At 45.5% G+C, this 21,250-nt stretch overlaps 1 protein-coding gene across 1 annotated transcript; it reads right to left on the bottom strand.

Annotated features, from left to right (window-relative positions):
- Nucleotides 1–1,050: 1,050 nt before the first annotated feature.
- CNOT9 (CCR4-NOT transcription complex subunit 9) lies at nucleotides 1,051–17,033 on the bottom strand. The gene is made up of 8 exons (XM_063429271.1): nucleotides 16,805–17,033; nucleotides 12,447–12,626; nucleotides 12,170–12,285; nucleotides 11,825–11,934; nucleotides 6,525–6,634; nucleotides 6,006–6,104; nucleotides 5,261–5,352; nucleotides 1,051–2,410 (listed from the first exon to the last, which is right to left on the bottom strand). The coding sequence occupies exons 1-8, from the start codon at nucleotides 16,826–16,828 to the stop codon at nucleotides 2,242–2,244; spliced, it is 900 nt and encodes a 299-aa protein (XP_063285341.1). The 5' UTR covers nucleotides 16,829–17,033; the 3' UTR covers nucleotides 1,051–2,241.
- Between the last annotated feature and the right edge of the window lie 4,217 nt (nucleotides 17,034–21,250).

Here is a 21,250-nt window from a genome sequence, read left to right as displayed (position 1 = left end):
CCTGTGCTGCCGGCCAACGCTGCAAGACAGGTAAGTAATTATGGGACAAGGGGAGGGGGACAGTATGGGAGAGAAGAATATGGGGGGGGATGAAGTCTATGGGGGGGGGGTGAAGTCTATGGGGGGGGATGAAGTCTATGGGGGGGGGATGAAGTCTATGGGGGGGGGATGAAGTCTATGGGGAGGGGGGGGGAGATGAAGTCTATGGGGAGGGGTGGAGATGAAGTCTATGGGGAGGGGGGGGAGATGAAGTCTATGGGGAGGGGGAGGAGATGAAGTCTATGGGGAGGGGGGGGGAGATGAAGACTATGGGAGGGGGGGACACTATGGGACAGGGGAGAAAAAAAATATTCTGTACAAACTGTCCCATAGTAAGAAACACTATGGGACAGTTTGTTCAGAATATTTTTTTTCTGGGTTTCTTCCTCTAAAAACTAGGTGCGTCTTATGGTGAGGTGCGTCTTATGGAGCGAAAAATACGGTACATGTTGGAGTATTTGTTCTAAACACGGGTAAATGTAAAAGTCTTAAAAAAATTTCAAAACTATTGAAACCTATGGAACCGTTTGAAGGTAAATAAATGACAGCAGAGTGGTTTAATAAAAAATAAATAAAGTGATTACAGCAGATTTGCCACATTTTTGCATTGGACTATGCACCGCTTTTTTTATTTAACAGATTCTAAAATTGGGCTCGACTTTCAACAGTCAAGATAAATGTACTAAGACAAAGAGGGCTTCAGCATTCACAAGCAGTTAGAAAAAAGTTAGATGTGAAGAATTTTAAGCTGTATAAAGAAGAAACGAACAGAAGAAAAACATAAAACTAAAAAACAGCTTTGCCGTAAAGCTATTTTCCCTGATGACAGACCTACTTTAAAACACACTGTTTGCTATTTAGATTATATGCCATCATTCTATAGACTGATACGAAAGTATAATATAGATGTTGCAATTGGTTGAGGCAAGATAAGAAGGATTCAATGACAAGAAGGATTGAATGACAGGTTGAGAATACGAAGGGTGTTCTCCTCAAATGATTACACATTGATCTTAAACAATTCTTTTATTTGAGAGATTGGCCCAACATGGCAAGGTTAAGTACAAGTCAAGACTTCCAGACTTTTAAAACTCATGAAGTTTAAACTGAGAAATTAGAACGCCAAAGAGCCAGCAGAACATGAGGATGTACCCTTCCTCTAAATCCACATACTAGTGCAATTTAAGGGTAGAAAATATCTGGGCCTCCAGCTGCTACAGACTAAAATATGCTCTGCCAAAAAATGAAGCTCACATCGGTACAGCAGTAGTCCTATTACAGTTTGTAGATCAGAAAAGTCAGTGAGTTGATGGGCAGAAGACTACATGGGATAGGCTATAGTGATCAAACATTTTAGACCCCCAAAAAAGTATATTTCATAAAAACCCAAAATAAAGAACATAAGGTTCCCCAAGTAAGTGCTTTTAATAATCTATGAAACTGCAGCATGGTGAAATTAAAGTTGGTTGCATAATTCAGGAAATATATATGTGTATATATATTCAATATCCTGAAGAAAGACAAACTTATTAGAACCTGGAATCAGATTAGCCTATTCATTCGATTATAGGCCATTTTTAACACATGGTGGTTTAAAAAAAAAAAAAAAAAATAATAATAATAATAATAAAAAAAAAGGATAATTTAACTTGCTTCAAATTCATCCCCTATTTAATAAAATAAAATGTAAAAAAAATTGCAGCCAAAATAAAAGAGGATGAATATATTGTAGCAAATAGCAGGCAGACAATGACGTGATTCATTAGTTTCAAGCCCAGTCCATCAACAATACAAAAACAGCTCCAGGTAAGGTCTGACTATTTTAGCTTTATTGTAAACGTCAGGAGCCAGAAGTTGCCCATTGGACAAAGACTACAACCCAACTACTGTCTCCTCAACATCATTCAGGAGGGATTACAAAAAACACTGAAGCAGCAGAGTCTTGGTCAACAAGAAAACAATACGCTTACAGTTCTGATTTTTGGATTGCTGGTGTAAAAACCTGTACTCTCGCTTTCTCAGGCATTTGGTAATTTACTCCTTGATTCCATGCAAGAACATCATCACCAAAAAGCAAGTGAGCTTAAGGACCAAGTATCAGAAATCTCTCTTAGCTCAAAATGTTCTCTCCTTGTGTCACCCACTTGTACTGTCTAGAAAGAACAGTTGCGTCTGTCATTCTCCTCCATCCTGGGCAGGATGTCACTGAGGAGGTAAAGGTATTCCTCTGGGGTCAGTGACTTGACCTTCCTGCAGGTTCTTAACCAGCTGTGCCAGCCAGCGTTTGGTTGTGGTATCATCCTTCAGTACCTGGGCAAACGTGGTATCTTTTAACTGGTCGGGAAGGCACTGTCTCAATGCCTCTCGTGCTCTGGAACAGAAAACATGTGAGTGAGAGTGACCAATAAGCCAGAAGCATATTGCACATATATAAATACACAGTTTAACAAAATCATGGCATTGAAAGAAAAGTCACATATGGTAAACAAATGAGCATTTTATGCACTGGACAAAATTATAAACACAACACTTGTTTTTGACCCAATTTTTCATGAGCTGAACGCAAACATCTCAGACTTTTTCTATGTACACAAAAGGCCCATTTCGCTCAAATATTGTTCACAAATCTGTCTAAATCTGTGTTCTCCTTTGCCATATGTGGCATATCAAGATGCTGATTAGACAGCATGATTATTGCAACGGTGTTCCTTAGGCTGGCCCCAATAAAAGGCAACACTAAAATGTGCAGTTTTACTGTATTGGGAGGGTCCAAAAACCAGTCAGTATCTGGTGCGACCACCATTTGCCTCAGGCAGTGCAACACATCTCCTTCGCATAGAGTTGATCAGGTTGTTGATTGTGGCCTGTGGAATGTTGGTCCACTCCTCTTCAATGGCTGTGCGGAGTTGCTGGATATTGGCAGGACCTGAAACACGCTGTCGTACACGCCGATCCAGAGCATCCCAAACATGCTCAATGGATGACATATCCGGTGAATATGCTGGCCATGCAAGAACTGGGATGTTTTCAGCTTCCAGGAATTGTGTACAGATCCTTGCAACATGGGGCAGTGCATTATCATGCTGTAACATAAGGTGATGGTCATGGATGAATCATCAGGATCTCGTCACTGTATCTCTGTGCATTCAAAATGCCATCAATAAAATGTACTTGTGTTCGTTGTCCATAACATATGCCTGCCCATACCATAACCCCACTGCCACTATGGGTCACTTGTTACAGAACCGTGACATCAGCAAACCTCTCACCCACACAACGCTATACACTCTGTCTGCCACCTGTGCTGTACAGTGAAAACCGGGATTCATCTGTGAAGAAAACACCTCTCCAAAGTGCCAGGCGCCACTGAATGTGAGCATTTGCCCACTCAAGTTGGTTACGACGACTAACTGCAGTCAGGTCGAGACCCCGATGAGGACGACTAGCATCCAGATGAGCTTCCCTGAGACAGTTTCTGACAGTTTGTTTCAGTAGCTGTCCGGGTGGCTGGTCTCAGACGATCTTGAAGGTAAAGATGCTGAATGTGGAGGTCCTAGGCTGGTGTGGTTACACATGGTCTACGGTTGTGAGGCCAGTTGGATGTACTGCCAAATTCTCTGAAACACCTTTGGAGACGGCTTACGGTAAAGAAATGAGCATTCAATTCACAGGCAACAGCTCTGGTGGACATTCCTGCAGTCAGCATGTTCAGTGTATAAACATTTCAAATATCTTTCGTGGATCCTAAAGCGTGAAACATGTCTCTAGGTTATTCACAAATGTGTCTCTGTAAGCTAGAGGGGCAGAACCATTTTAGAAAGGAGGCCATACGAATGGCTGAAATTGCGGGGGCTACGGACATATGAAGTCAATGAGATGATTTTGCTTAAATCTTGGAAGTGATCTTTCTAATGTCAGAACCCTCGTCTGTCTCTCTCTCTGTCTCTCTCTCTGTCTCTCTCTCTGTCTCTCTCTCTGTCTCTCTCTCTGTCTCTCTCTCTGTCTCTCTCTCTGTCTCTCTCTCTGTCTCTCTCTCTGTCTCTCTCTCTGTCTCTCTCTCTGTCTCTCTCTCTGTCTCTCTCTCTGTCTCTCTCTCTGTCTCTCTCTCTGTCTCTCTCTCTGTCTCTCTCTCTGTCTCTCTCTCTGTCTCTCTCTCTGTCTCTCTCTCTGTCTCTCTCTCTGTCTCTCTCTCTGTCTCTCTCTCTGTCTCTCTCTCTGTCTCTCTCTCTGTCTCTCTCTCTCACCACACAATTGCGAGTCCCTCCCAGATCCGCCCCCTTTTGTGTTTCTCTCTTACAAACCCGCTTCTGTTTGTCTCCCTTTAACAATCCTTCCGTGTGTCTGTCTCTCTTCCTCCCACAATGTATGTGTAAGTATGTCTCTACCACAGCCCCAATATCCATTTTCAGACACCTTGGTACTTTCTGTCCTGCAGCATGGCAGGGAGCACTCATTTCCACTGCACAATCTCTAAAGGTAAACTTCCATTACCTGCTCCTGTGTGAGCCATTGAAAAGAAAAAAAAAAGGACATATCCCATCCCCTCCACAGGGAACTGCAACTTCACTCTAACACCTCAACATGCAGCCACAATCCGGGAGTCTGTGGTAAAATACCTATAGCATGCCACTTGTCAGTTCTAGAGCTGACACTCTTATTTGCAATCTGCCAGTCAGCTCTTTGAGATCGATAGTAGGTCATGTTTGATATTTGGCCATTTCAGCACAGAGGTTGTGTACCCCTACTTTAAACAAAAGAAATAATAGAATTTAAAACAAAGTCAGTGACTTCTCCCATTTCCCTAATTATATTTTCCCTGTATTGGATGGATATGCAATCCAAACAAGTAGTCCAACTGAATTTTAAAGGAGGACGCAATCTCAGGTAGCAGCAGGACAAGGACATACCTATCAAGGTCAGCTAGAGATTAACTGAAGTTACACTTCCTGGAGGCTCTAAATGAATAATGGTAACTGTCGGCTACTAGTTTCAGACAAGACCAGACAAAAAGAGCCCTAACACTCATACCAACAGTCACCCTAATGTGAACACAAGAGATTTGTTTTATTTATATATATATATATATATATATATATATATATATATATATATATATATATATATATATATATATATATATATATATATATATATATATATATATATACACACACATACATACATACATACATACATACACACAACCAAACGTTTCTGTTACCTTGGGTTGTCAGACAGGCGAAGGTAACAACGGACAACATGTTTCAGTAGCCTGGCGGATGGCTCCTTAGAAAGCTGCAGCACCATTTTACCCTAAGTGACAAGAAGTTAGAAAGGCTGTTAGATTTATTCACTACCAGTATCTGATGAATAGTCATATCAAAACATCGTATTTATCTTTTTCATTCTAGGACAAGCAAACAATCATGGGATTAAAAATATTGCCTAACGCCCCAGTGTTCTGACCTAATGTACCTACTAGACATATCCAACCATAACATACAGGAAAAAAAAAAAAAGTAAGAATCAAGAAAGAACACAAAGAAAAGGATAAAAAGAAGGGACACGGCTGGACAACCCCATTGCAACACACAGCATATTGTACACCCTTATAAACCCTGACTGAGGAAGCATGTTAAAAATGGGCACAACCACTCTCTGCTTGGACATACACTTCAATCTAGGTAACCGAAGTGCAACACATTTGTCTGACCTTCACTTAAAGCAGATCTGCCACTATTATTACTACTGTTTTTTTCTTCCCAACAGACTGGCATGTTTAAACTAGCCCCTTCCCATATGTTTCCAGTTCAGGTATATGGAACTTAAATTTAAATTCCACTTTCAATTCCAAACTATTTTCTAATTTGTGATAAAGACATTATGACGTAATGCAAGCATCAGACAAACCATAGTAGAATCTATTTACCTCTACTAGTTTAACCAAAACAAAAGTAAAGTCTTACCAAAATCATAGCAACATGAGAAAACCTTTCATAGGTCTGACAGATATACGCCAAACCTGTATCATCCAGCAAAATCTTCTGAAGGATGAACGTAGCAACCTACCACAGACAGACAGAAGGAGAAGCGTTAGCCATGTGCAATTAGAAAACAAGTGACAAGCAAAAGATATCGGAGAGTAATGTGCATAAAAAACAAAACAAAAAAAAAAAACAAGAACTTTGTACTTGTTCACATAATCTAATATTTCTAACATTTACAAATTCAGCTACAGAGGATTAACCTGTAGAAATATAAAAAAAATGTGCTTTAGAAGAATTGGCAAACTTACCAGTAATTAGACACTACTGCTGATAAGGCATGTACCTTACAATATTAAGAAACTCTACACTAGACAGGAGAGAGACAGGAAGCTGCACAGCAGCAAAGATAGGAAGAAATAAAAACATGAACCAGCTAATTAAAGGAAAGCGACAATTAAGAGCAAAGAAGGAAAACGAAAAAGCAAAAACAAAACATACTGTTTTGGAGAGCTCGCTACCAGACTCCATAATACGCAGGCACAGTGGGATTATTTCTGTGGTTAGGAGGAAATTAATAACTTCTTGTTCATCTGTCTTGACAAGTGCTCCTATAAAAAAAAAAAAAAAAAAAAAGCTGGTTTGAGCAGGGTCTTCTTCAACTCCTGTCTCTGTACGTAAATTACTTGTGTTGACTGTTTTTCAGTTTAGACTAGATCCTGACTAGCTTGAGGAGGACCAGGTTGGCAGAGCATCTAGTACTTTGTGCAAATCTGCAGTACAACAGTTATCCATCACTGCTCTGGAGAGACACTTCTATGAGTTCCATTTTCGCCTACTGCCTAATGATTGGCTCAAATTAGAACAGATAAAGAAAATACTTTAGCAACAATAAAGTTTGATTAATGTAACCCCCTTAGTGACCAGACTGTTTTTCAATTTTTTTTACCGTTAAGGACCAGGGCTGTTTATACATTTCTGCGGTGTTTGTGTTTAGCTGTAATTTTTCACTTACTCTTTTTTTGTTGTGCCCACACATATTGTATATAGTTTTTCTCGCCATTACATATTCTTTCTAAAGATACCATTATCCACATATGGTGGCAGTACATATGGGTTGTGCTTCCTAATTGGGACAAGCATCTGCAAGATAGGTGATTAAAAAAAAAGTCCCTCCCCTTTACCATATAAAGGGCTTCCCCAGCAAACCCACCTCAGTTCCTTTTCCCAGCACGAGATGGATCAAGCGTCTGTTGAAGGTGAGGCACACAGGTTGCGGTCCGGGGTAGGGCTGAGTGGCATGGCTCCGTCCGTGGAGGTTCCGGAGCCCTTTCTATTTAACTCTGCGCAGAGTATGTTCCGGCTTGGAGAGTATGGGCAGGCAAGGGGACGCCTTCATTATTCCCGGGTGGTGTTGCGTTCCACTAAAGTTCCGGTTGAGTTATTGCACATGCGCGAACCGGAACTTTCGGGAAACCGCCAAGTGCGTATCGCTGTGCTATTCCCTCTGGCAGCAGGAAGCTTGTTAGAAGGGTTCCCCCTGTCACCAACCCCCCACACGGCTCAGAGGTTTTCAAGGTAAGATTGGCTAATCTTTGCTTTAAAAATCTGTTCTGATTAAAAATGCAAGTTATGATTGAAATGGTTTTGCAGAAAGTGGACTGTATGTGCAATATGGACTGTTTGTACACCGTGGAATGCCTCGGCTATACACAGCTATAGCTTATTGTATCTGTGCTACTCCTCTTAATATGGTTCTGGGGTTTATAAAAATGACCAGGGTGCTGCAATTTCTTAGGTAAAAGTAAGCAGACAATATGCAATCATTCCTATCTTTGAATCTTATAGATAATGAAATAGTTTATCAGCTGCTCTGCCGGAGATGTTCCGCAGAGACAGAAGAGAAGCGTCCTTCGATTACTTCTAATGTCTGACAAATGTTTATTTACCTCTTCTGAAGACATGTCTGGTTCATCATACTGTGTGGAGTTGGTTCCCACCTGATGTACGGAGAAGATTCATTAGGAATGAATCGGTCATGGGGCAGGATAAATCTGCTAAACTTTAACGAGGGTTAACGGTTCCTCAAACCCCATGTCTTTCTTATATGCAGAGATGGAAACACTGTAACAAGCCTTTCTTGCCCGACGTTTAATATGTTTACCATCAAATGGGTGACTGTTACACCCCCAGGTACACTGGGATTCCATAAAATTCTGCAGAAGTAGCTGCTTTCCCTGTCGTCATGAAGGCTGAGACCTCTTGCACACGATCTTTCCAGACTGCTGGGTTTTGGTATGGGTCTTTGCTGGCAGGTGCAGCAGTGTCCAAAACTTAAATGGTTTACAATCGTTAATGGAGGTTATTTAAGTCTCCTGATAAGCAGCTCCTCGGTTTCTGGTTTTATTTGTGATTATCACATACTTTATATGGATTTGACTAATAAAATTTGACAATGACAGCCAAGATCATGGTTGATCTGCTGCTTCCCTTTTATCCTGGTGGCTTAAGCTTGGATGGCAGATCACCGTCCTTTTCGGTGCCCCGTTTACTCCCATTAGGAAAGTAAAACTAGGCCCGACATGGGTAGGCGTTTCAGACGCATAGAAGCTTGGAGGCGTAACCATGCATTTCTATACAAAGTATGGATAGCTCAGTGGGTTTAGACCTTGTTCAACCCTTGGGGTTCACAGGTTAATTTCCCCTGCAGGGCTGACTCAGCCCTTCATCCCTTTGAAGTAGATGACTGGAGTACCATTCAATGGGGTCACTTAACATTCCCAGGATGCATTTGGGAACCAGTAAATATCTGAAGGTTTCTTGCCTGCCTTTTTAGTAGAACCTACTTCCAATCACTGGTTTCTTGATCTAGTTAAAGAGGGCACTGTTTACTCTTCAAATCTACCCAATCCATAATCTTACGCACATCTAATACTCTAGTTACAGAAACAGTGTTCCTGTTGGATTCAAGGAGTTTGAGATATGGTTCTGTGAATCATGAAGTTCGTTAGATTCCTCAGGTAACTCCTGGTTATCAAACTCTAAAAACATTCCTTTAAACCGGTTATGAATTGAAATTAATTGGTTCCTCTCCTGAGGTTCAGAATCAAAATTTCTGCTTCTTTAACTGATTCTGCAGAAAGGAATTTCATGGTGTATATAGATCATAGAGATATATTTCCACAAATCCCTATTGCGGCCCCTCAAGAAGTTTTCTAAAAAAAAAAATGCCATAATAAGTGGATTGAAGAGATTTCATTGCTCTTCAAAACACTCCCATAACACCATATTTTAGGGAACAACGCATTCCCCCTAGTTGGGAGTTTGGCTACTTATTGCTAATCGGGACGGTTGCCCTTTAAGTATGTTTAGGTAGCTAGCAGAGCGCTACAGCAACACTGTTGGATATGAAGACGATAATGTATTTTCTTCTTCTCCAGGAAACAGAGTTATTTGAGGTTCATGTTAACCTTAAAACATTATCTATGCATCTAATGCACTCATAAAGAAAAGGTCCAATCACTGATGAAGCAAAAATTCCTCCATAAGGACAGGAAATGAGATTGCTCGGATGTCTGACATCTTCAATTCCTTCGGTCAACTGGGCAAAATCTGGATTTGGGCGCTACCATGGAACATTCTCTGATCTGGGTCAAAGTGTGGAAATCTTGGATTTCTGTCTCCTAGACTCTCTTCAAAAAAAGCAGAAGCTGTCCTTTCAGCCTATAGAAGGAGTAATTTTCTCCACAGAATGCATCTAACACAGGCTGGGTTGCTCGTCTAAATTCTCTCATGTGCCAGCGTTCTTGGTCCTAAGAAAAATAGTCCAGTTCCAGAGCTCTTAAGGCAGTTCTTCACTCCCCTCACCAATTCAGATTTTGGTTGATTAAGGGACCTATTACAATGCGGTCAGACCACGACACGGTTGCCCTCACGTCAACAGACAGGGCGGTGCCAGAGGCAAGGTCTGTTTCAGCTATGTACCAAAACGGTGTACTGGGTTCAGGATCTCTGGGAGGTCCTCTCTGCATTCCACTCATGATGTGTCGACAATGTCATCACCTACAACCTCAACACAAGAAATTGGGATCAAGAGTAAGGGTCTATAGATCTGATCATGTTCACTGTCTACAGAGAGATTTGGAGTGCCCGGGATAGACCATATGGCAAAGAGGGAGAACATGAAGATTCTCAGGTTTGCCTCTCTGTACAGGACAGATAGTTCACGTGGAATAGTTGGTCTGGAGGTCCTTGCGCTATGTGAGGACCTCCAGCGTCACCGAAATCCCCATAGGAAAGCAATGAAAGCCTTATGCGCGTGGAGGAGCGTAGGCGGAGCCTGACCCAGCGCCGCATACAGGTAAGTTACTGAAGGGGTTTTAACCCGGGGTGGGAGGGAGAGGGGACCTGCAGTGCCTGGAAAACCGTTTGTTTTCCTGGCACTGGAGAGTCACTTTAAGACCAAATTGTATTTCCTGAGTTCTTTCTGAGAAGGGATTGGTCTTCATATATGCTGGTTACAAGTTCCATTAAAGCAATAGGCTTCTTCGGCCACACAGGAAGTTCTGTTTCCCTCCTGGGATCTTTCTTCAGTCTTTCAGGTCCCCTTTTACTTTGGAGGTGGTTCCTTTTAATATGCTAAAGCTTAACCAGCATTTTAAGTGGCCATTAACTCTGCCAAGAGAGAAACTGAGCTTCAGGATATATCTACTTCAGTGGAATTTCTTATTTTCCATCAAGGTGAAAGTTGTGTTTCATCCTAAAACTTCAATTCTTCCAGAGTTATCTTTTGGAGCCGTTAATTAGCTCATCCTTCTATAATTATGCCACCTCCCTGCTGGAACTAGATGGCATATTCTAGAGTTAAAAAAGGGCATTTCAGATGTACCTATCAATATCAGCCAAATTCAGAAGATCAGATCACCTGTGGTCAATTTCTAGGAAAGTTTTAAGGGGAATGAAACCTCTCGTAATTCTATTTCTCGTTATTTCGTCTATCATAATGGCCTATGCTTTAGTAGTATTGATTCGCCAGTGTCTTTCACAGTGCATTCCACAAAGGCAATGGCCACTTTGTGGGCAGAGAAAAACTCTTGCTTCACCTGAAGAAATCATCATGGCTGCTTCTTGGCCACTTTTTAGCACCTTAAAAAAACGTCAGACATTTTCAGGCTAGATATACTCTCGGCCTCTAAAATTTCGTTAGGGTGTAGGTACTTCAAGCTGTTTAGGCATAAGGCCCACCCAATTGGAAATCTTGCTATATCCCATACGTGCTGCCACCATATGTTAGAAAAAACTAATTTTTACTCACCGTAAATAATTTTTTTCTTAATATGGTGGCAGTACAAATCTTCCTCCCTCTAAATTACAATTTTGCTTACAGTGTGTGGCTTAGGTGTGTATTCTTGCAACAACTGAGGTGGGTTTGCCGGGGAAGCCATTTATAGGGTAAAGGTGAGGGACTTTTCTAATCACCTATCTTGCAGATGCTTGTCCCAATTAGGAAGCACAACCCATAGGTACTATCACCATATTAAGAAAAAAATTACAGTGAGTAAAAATTTCTGTTTTTCATCATATCATAATTTACTATAAATTTTTTTTATAAAATGATGAAAAAGTTAACAAAAAAACAACGTGAGGGGTGTGTGTATATACATAAATATATATAAAACAATGGTATATCATTTACAATGGGAAACCAACCAATGAAAAGTGTAAGGGGATAAATACTTTTAATATATATATATGTATATAATAACTGAAGCATTTTATAGATACTATTTATCACAGCTTACCAATTACTCCAAGGCTGGTAAGTCGTAGGTATTCAAACGGTCGAGTCTTGCTAACAGTGTGCAAGAAGGGATAGAGGAACAGAGGAATGTGGGCAGCGAGAAATGCAGACCTAAAAGGTAATTGATTGACAATAGAAAGCAGTCAGGTACCTCTCACAGTACAAACTATACTTTAATAATAATAATAATAAAAAAATAATTCAAAACAATACAGATTAATGGCTGACCAGGAATAATATAGTCCCAGCTGCGGTTTGAAAGGTCCACAATTGTTGCGCTATACACAATAGCATCTACTGCAATAAAAGACAAACACCATAGAAATAGGATGAAGAAAAGCAATACCTGGTTTCAGGATGTGATGCAACACACTGCAGTAAAGCTAATGCATTGCAGACTCTGTTAGACTGATGTGCGGTCAGAGTAGGTGGGTTAATTGATGGGTAGATATTCACAATTTCCTACAGGAAAATAGAAACAATTAAATTTAACCCACAGAGAAAGATTTAAAAGTGGTGTAAGATTGACAAAAATTAAAAAAAAAAATAACAATTTATATATATATATATATATATATATATATATATATATACACACTTTTTTTTTTTTAATTATTACAAACCTGTAGAAGTGCAGCAATCGTGCCAAAGGAATGCCATAGCATTGGTGCAAGGTCTGGAACAGATTCACGCTTTTTGCTAAGCTCCAATAAGGCATTCTCACGGGTATCTGGGCTTGACAGCTCGTTAATCCACTGATAAATTTTCTCTCGATCCACTTGGGCTAGTGCTGTTGGCACAGGCTGTTAGATACAATAAAAAAACAAAACACATTAAGAACACTAAGCAGCAAAACAACTTTAGCCTAATGAAGCTGTTTTGGTGTATAGATAATGCCCATGCGGTCTCACTGCTCTATTTTCTCTTTCATTTAGGAGTCAGATCACCATATTAATGCAGCCACCACACATCCCCTGGCTGTGACTCTCATAATTTCACTACACACTTCCTGAAAAGGAGTCTTTAGCTTCCTTTAATTACAGTGTGATTCAACTACAAATTCTAACCTCCTAATTTGTAACCTCCCGGGCTGCGAGTGGGATATAATAATGTTTGGCAGTGAGGGGGGTGTAATGTTACCCCGGGCAGTGAGGGGGGTGTAATGTTACCCCGGGCAGTGAGGGGGGTGTAATGTTACCCCGGGCAGTGAGGGGGGTATAATGTTACCCCGGGCAGTGAGGGGGGTATAATGTTACCCCGGGCAGTGAGGGGGGTATAATGTTACCCCGGGCAGTGAGGGGGGTATAATGTTACCCCGGGCAGTGAGGGGGGTATAATGTTACCCCGGGCAGTGAGGGGGGTATAATGTTACCCCGGGCAGTGAGGGGGGTATAATGTTACCCCGGGCAGTGAGGGGGGTATAATGTTACCCCGGGCAGTGAGGGGGGTATAATGTTACCCCGGGCAGTGAGGGGGGTATAATGTTACCCCGGGCAGTGAGGGGGGTATAATGTTACCCCGGGCAGTGAGGGGGGTATAATGTTACCCCGGGCAGTGAGGGGGGTATAATGTTACCCCGGGCAGTGAGGGGGGTATAATGTTACCCCGGGCAGCGAGGGGGGTATAATGTTACCCCGGGCAGCGAGGGGGGTATAATGTTACCCCGGGCAGCGAGGGGGGTATAATGTTACCCCGGGCAGCGAGGGGGGTATAATGTTACCCCGGGCAGCGAGGGGGGTATAATGTTACCCCGGGCAGTGAGGGGGGTATAATGTTACCCCGGGCAGTGAGGGGGGTATAATGTTACCCCGGGCAGTGAGGGGGGTATAATGTTACCCCGGGCAGTGAGGGGGGTATAATGTTACCCCGGGCAGTGAGGGGGGTATAATGTTACCCCGGGCAGTGAGGGGGGTATAATGTTACCCCGGGCAGTGAGGGGGGTATAATGTTACCCCGGGCAGTGAGGGGGGTATAATGTTACCCCGGGCAGTGAGGGGGGTATAATGTTACCCCGGGCAGTGAGGGGGATGTAATGTTACCCCGGGCAGTGAGGGGGATGTAATGTTACCCCGGGCAGTGAGGGGGATATAATGTTACCCCGGGCAGTGAGGGGGATATAATGTTACCCCGGGCAGTGAGGGGGATATAATGTTACCCCGGGCAGTGAGGGGGATATAATGTTACCCCGGGCAGTGAGGGGGATATAATGTTACCCCGGGCAGTGAGGGGGATATAAAGTAACCCCGGGCAGTGAGGGGGATATAATGTTACCCCGGGCAGTGAGGGGGATATAATGTTACCCCGGGCAGTGAGGGGGATATAATGTTACCCCGGGCAGTGAGGGGGATATAATGTTACCCCGGGCAGTGAGGGGGATATAATGTTACCCCGGGCAGTGAGGGGGATATAATGTTACCCCGGGCAGTGAGGGGGGTATAATGTTACCCCGGGCAGTGAGGGGGGTATAATGTTACCCCGGGCAGTGAGGGGGGTATAATGTTACCCCGGGCAGTGAGGGGGATATAATGTTACCCCGGGCAGTGAGGGGGATATAATGTTACCCCGGGCAGTGAGGGGGATATAATGTTACCCCGGGCAGTGAGGGGGATATAATGTTACCCCGGGCAGTGGGGGGGATATAATGTTACCCCGGGCAGTGAGGGGGATATAATGTTACCCCGGGCAGTGAGGGGGATATAATGTTACCCCGGGCAGTGAGGGGGATATAATGTTACCCCGGGCAGTGAGGGGGGTATAATGTTACCCCGGGCAGTGAGGGGGGTATAATGTTACCCCGGGCAGTGAGGGGGGTATAATGTTACCCCGGGCAGTGAGGGGGGTATAATGTTACCCCGGGCAGTGAGGGGGATATAATGTTACCCCGGGCAGTGAGGGGGATATAATGTTACCCCGGGCAGTGAGGGGGATATAATGTTACCCCGGGCAGTGAGGGGGGTATAATGTTACCCCGGGCAGTGAGGGGGGTATAATGTTACCCCGGGCAGTGAGGGGGATATAATGTTACCCCGGGCAGTGAGGGGGATATAATGTTACCCCGGGCAGTGAGGGGGATATAATGTTACCCCGGGCAGTGAGGGGGGTATAATGTTACCCCGGGCAGTGAGGGGGATATAATGTTACCCCGGGCAGTGAGGGGGGTATAATGTTACCCCGGGCAGTGAGGGGGATATAATGTTACCCCGGGCAGTGAGGGGGATATAATGTTACCCCGGGCAGTGAGGGGGATATAATGTTACCCCGGGCAGTGAGGGGGATATAATGTTACCCCGGGCAGTGAGGGGGATATAATGTTACCCCGGGCAGTGAGGGGGATATAATGTTACCCCGGGCAGTGAGGGGGATATAATGTTACCCCGGGCAGTGAGGGGGATATAATGTTACCCCGGGCAGTGAGGGGGGTATAATGTTACCCCGGGCAGTGAGGGGGGTATAATGTTACCCCGGGCAGTGAGGGGGATATAATGTTACCCCGGGCAGTGAGGGGGATATAATGTTACCCCGGGCAGTGAGGGGGATATAATGTTACCCCGGGCAGTGAGGGGGATATAATGTTACCCCGGGCAGTGAGGGGGATATAATGTTACCCCGGGCAGTGAGGGGGATATAATGTTACCCCGGGCAGTGAGGGGGATATAAAGTAACCCCGGGCAGTGAGGGGGATATAATGTTACCCCGGGCAGTGAGGGGGATATAATGTTACCCCGGGCAGTGAGGGGGATATAATGTTACCCCGGGCAGTGAGGGGGATATAATGTTACCCCGGGCAGTGAGGGGGATATAATGTTACCCCGGGCAGTGAGGGGGATATAATGTTACCCCGGGCAGTGAGGGGGGTATAATGTTACCCCGGGCAGTGAGGGGGGTATAATGTTACCCCGGGCAGTGAGGGGGGTATAATGTTACCCCGGGCAGTGAGGGTGATATAATGTTACCCCGGGCAGTGAGGGGGATATAATGTTACCCCGGGCAGTGAGGGGGATATAATGTTACCCCGGGCAGTGGGGGGGATATAATGTTACCCCGGGCAGTGAGGGGGATATAATGTTACCCCGGGCAGTGAGGGGGATATAATGTTACCCCGGGCAGTGAGGGGGATATAATGTTACCCCGGGCAGTGAGGGGGGTATAATGTTACCCCGGGCAGTGAGGGGGGTATAATGTTACCCCGGGCAGTGAGGGGGGTATAATGTTACCCCGGGCAGTGAGGGGGGTATAATGTTACCCCGGGCAGTGAGGGGGATATAATGTTACCCCGGGCAGTGAGGGGGATATAATGTTACCCCGGGCAGTGAGGGGGATATAATGTTACCCCGGGCAGTGAGGGGGATATAAAGTAACCCCGGGCAGTGAGGGGGGTATAATGTTACCCCGGGCAGTGAGGGGGGTATAATGTTACCCCGGGCAGTGAGGGGGATATAATGTTACCCCGGGCAGTGAGGGGGATATAATGTTACCCCGGGCAGTGAGGGGGATATAATGTTACCCCGGGCAGTGAGGGGGGTATAATGTTACCCCGGGCAGTGAGGGGGATATAATGTTACCCCGGGCAGTGAGGGGGGTATAATGTTACCCCGGGCAGTGAGGGGGATATAATGTTACCCCGGGCAGTGAGGGGGATATAATGTTACCCCGGGCAGTGAGGGGGATATAATGTTACCCCGGGCAGTGAGGGGGATATAATGTTACCCCGGGCAGTGAGGGGGATATAATGTTACCCCGGGCAGTGAGGGGGATATAATGTTACCCCGGGCAGTGAGGGGGATATAATGTTACCCCGGGCAGTGAGGGGGATATAATGTTACCCCGGGCAGTGAGGGGGTATTGGAGGCAGGGATTCTCTCTCTTCCCCTTTCTCTCTCTCAGTAACTGCCAGGCCGGCCTCCATTCTCTCACCACCACCCCCCGGCCTGTCCCTGTCTCTGTCTCTCCGTGCAGCCCCCCGGTCTCCGGGCTGTCTCACCGCCGCCGTGGCCAGGCTGTGCATGTTCGGGGCCCGCTCCCCTCGGTCTGTCCTGCCGCCTCCCGCGCTGCCGCTGGCTCCGCCTCTCAATCGCCACAACAACCGGAGCCCCGCCCCTTCCCCCTGTGCGTCACCGCGCCTCTGACCTCTGACCCCGCGCGCTATCACCGAACATCTCCCCCCGGCATCATTTCCACAATCCCGCCTCACGGCAGCGCGCGCCGGCTGTCATCACCGGGGAACGGCCGGGAGGAAGCGGGAAATAAATCGCAGAGAGGCGCGAGCCGGCTCCTCTGACGTCATTAGCGCGCGCGCCGCTGTGACGTCTCGGTCGCCGTGTGCTGCGCGAGCTGCGTGTGAGGGAGACTCGCACTTTCCCGCCATTTCCCCCGGCGCTCTGACAGGAGGAAAGCACAGGGGGCGCCGTGTCAGAACCGCCCGGCCAGAGAGGTGAGGGGGGAGACCGGGATCTGGGGGGGCTCCTGGGTCACCATGGAAACCAACTGAGGGTCCCTCCATGGTTACCCACCTCATAGAGCGGGATATGTGACTGAACTCCCCCGATAACCCAGCCGGTCTGGGATCGAGCTATTCACATTATACCGGGCAGCTCCATAGATGGGAACCCAGTAACATTGAGCTATTCACATTATACCGGGCAGCTCCATAGATGGGAACCCAGTAACATTGAGCTATTCACATTATACCAGGCAGCTCCATAGATGGGAACCCAGTAACATTGAGCTATTCACATTATACCGGGCAGCTCCATAGATGGGAACCCAGTAACATTGAGCTATTCACATTATACCGGGCAGCTCCATAGATGGAACCCAGTAACATTGAGCTATTCACATTATACCGGGCAGCTCCATAGATGGGAACCCAGTAACATTGAGCTATTCACAGTATACCGGGCAGCTCCATAGATGGGAACCCAGTAACATTGAGCTATTCACATTATACCGGGCAGCCCCATAGATGGAACCCAGTAACATTGAGCTATTCACATTATACCGGGCAGCTCCATAGATGGAACCCAGTAACATTGAGCTATTCACAGTATACCGGGCAGCTCCATAGATGGAACCCAGTAACATTGAGCTATTCACATTATACCGGGCAGCTCCATAGATGGGAACCCAGTAACATTGAGCTATTCACATTATACCGGGCAGCTCCATAGATGGGAACCCAGTAACATTGAGCTATTCACATTATACCGGGCAGCTCCATAGATGGGAACCCAGTAACATTGAGCTATTCACATTATACCGGGCAGCCCCATAGATGGAACCCAGTAACATTGAGCTATTCACATTATACCGGGCAGCTCCATAGATGGAACCCAGTAACATTGAGCTATTCACATTATACCGGGCAGCCCCATAGATAGAACCCAGTAACATTGAGCTATTCACATTATACCGGGCAGCCCCATAGATGGAACCCAGAAACATTGAGCTATTCACATTATACCGGGCAGCCCCATAGATAGAACCCAGTAACATTGAGCTATTCACATTATACCGGGCAGCTCCATAGATGGAACCCAGTAACATTGAGCTATTCACATTATACCGGGCAGCCCCATAGATGGGAACCCAGTAACATTGAGCTATTCACATTATACCGGGCAGCTCCATAGATGGGAACCCAGTAACATTGAGCTATTCACATTATACCGGGCAGCTCCATAGATGGAACCCAGTAACATTGAGCTATTCACATTATACCGGGCAGCTCCATAGATGGAACCCAGTAACATTGAGCTATTCACATTATACCGGGCAGCTCCATAGATGGAACCCAGTAACATTGAGCTATTCACATTATACCGGGCAGCTCCATAGATGGAACCCAGTAACATTGAGCTATTCACATTATACCGGGCAGCTCCATAGATGGAACCCAGTAACATTGAGCTATTCACATTATACCGGGCAGCTCCATAGATGGAACCCAGTAACATTGAGCTATTCACATTATACCGGGCAGCTCCATAGATGGAACCCAGTAACATTGAGCTATTCACATTATACCGGGCAGCTCCATAGATGGAACCCAGTAACATTGAGCTATTCACATTATACCGGGCAGCTCCATAGATGGGAACCCAGTAACATTGAGCTATTCACATTATACCGGGCAGCTCCATAGATGGGAACCCAGTAACATTGAGCTATTCACATTATACCGGGCAGCCCCATAGATGGAACCCAGTAACATTGAGCTATTCACATTATACCGGGCAGCCCCATAGATGGGAACCCAGTAACATTGAGCTATTCACATTATACCGGGCAGCCCCATAGATGGGAGCCCAGTAACATTGAGCTATTCACATTATACCGGGCAGCCCCATAGATGGAACCCAGTAACATTGAGCTATTCACATTATACCGGGCAGCCCCATAGATGGGAACCCAGTAAGATTGAGCTATTCACATTATACCGGGCAGCCCCATAGATGGAACCCAGTAACATTGAGCTATTCACAGTATACCGGGCAGCTCCATAGATGGGAACCCAGTAACATTGAGCTATTCACAGTATACCGGGCAGCTCCATAGATGGGAACCCAGTAACATTGAGCTATTCACATTATACCGGGCAGCTCCATAGTTGGGAACCCAGTAACATTGAGCTATTCACATTATACCGGGCAGCCCCATAGATGGGAACCCAGTAACATTGAGCTATTCACATTATACCGGGCAGTCCCATAGATGGGAACCCAGTAACATTGAGCTATTCACATTATACCGGGCAGCCCCATAGATGGGAACCCAGTAACATTGAGCTATTCACATTATACCGGGCAGTCCCATAGATGGGAACCCAGTAACATTGAGCTATTCACATTATACCGGGCAGCTCCATAGTTGGGAACCCAGTAACATTGAGCTATTCACAGTATACCGGGCAGCTCCATAGATGGGAACCCAGTAACATTGAGCTATTCACATTATACCGGGCAGCTCCATAGTTGGGAACCCAGTAACATTGAGCTATTCACATTATACCGGGCAGCCCCATAGATGGGAACCCAGTAACATTGAGCTATTCACATTATACCGGGCAGTCCCATAGATGGGAACCCAGTAACAGTGAGCTATTCACATTATACCGGGCAGCTCCATAGATGGGAACCCAGTAACATTGAGCTATTCACATTATACCGGGCAGCCCCATAGATGGGAACCCAGTAACATTGAGCTATTCACATTATACCGGGCAGCTCCATAGATGGAACCCAGTAACATTGAGCTATTCACATTATACTGGGCAGCTCCACAGATGGAACCCAGTAACATTGAGCTATTCACATTATACCGGGCAGCCCCATAGATGGGAACCCAGTAACATTGAGCTATTCACATTATACCGGGCAGCCCCATAGATGGGAGCCCAGTAACATTGAGCTATTCACATTATACCGGGCAGCCCCATAGATGGAACCCAGTAACATTGAGCTATTCACATTATACCGGGCAGCCCCATAGATGGGAACCCAGTAAGATTGAGCTATTCACATTATACCGGGCAGCCCCATAGATGGAACCCAGTAACATTGAGCTATTCACAGTATACCGGGCAGCTCCATAGATGGGAACCCAGTAACATTGAGCTATTCACAGTATACCGGGCAGCTCCATAGATGGGAACCCAGTAACATTGAGCTATTCACATTATACCGGGCAGCTCCATAGTTGGGAACCCAGTAACATTGAGCTATTCACATTATACCGGGCAGCCCCATAGATGGGAACCCAGTAACATTGAGCTATTCACATTATACCGGGCAGTCCCATAGATGGGAACCCAGTAACATTGAGCTATTCACATTATACCGGGCAGCCCCATAGATGGGAACCCAGTAACATTGAGCTATTCACATTATACCGGGCAGTCCCATAGATGGGAACCCAGTAACATTGAGCTATTCACATTATACCGGGCAGCTCCATAGTTGGGAACCCAGTAACATTGAGCTATTCACAGTATACCGGGCAGCTCCATAGATGGGAACCCAGTAACATTGAGCTATTCACATTATACCGGGCAGCTCCATAGTTGGGAACCCAGTAACATTGAGCTATTCACATTATACCGGGCAGCCCCATAGATGGGAACCCAGTAACATTGAGCTATTCACATTATACCGGGCAGTCCCATAGATGGGAACCCAGTAACAGTGAGCTATTCACATTATACCGGGCAGCTCCATAGATGGGAACCCAGTAACATTGAGCTATTCACATTATACCGGGCAGCCCCATAGATGGGAACCCAGTAACATTGAGCTATTCACATTATACCGGGCAGCTCCATAGATGGAACCCAGTAACATTGAGCTATTCACATTATACTGGGCAGCTCCACAGATGGAACCCAGTAACATTGAGCTATTCACATTATACCGGGCAGCTCCATAGATGGGAA

This window comes from Pelobates fuscus, chromosome 8 (genome assembly GCF_036172605.1).
Source record: "Pelobates fuscus isolate aPelFus1 chromosome 8, aPelFus1.pri, whole genome shotgun sequence".
Classification (NCBI taxonomy): Eukaryota; Metazoa; Chordata; class Amphibia; order Anura; family Pelobatidae; genus Pelobates; species Pelobates fuscus.
This window is presented reverse-complemented; position numbering and strand designations above follow the sequence as displayed.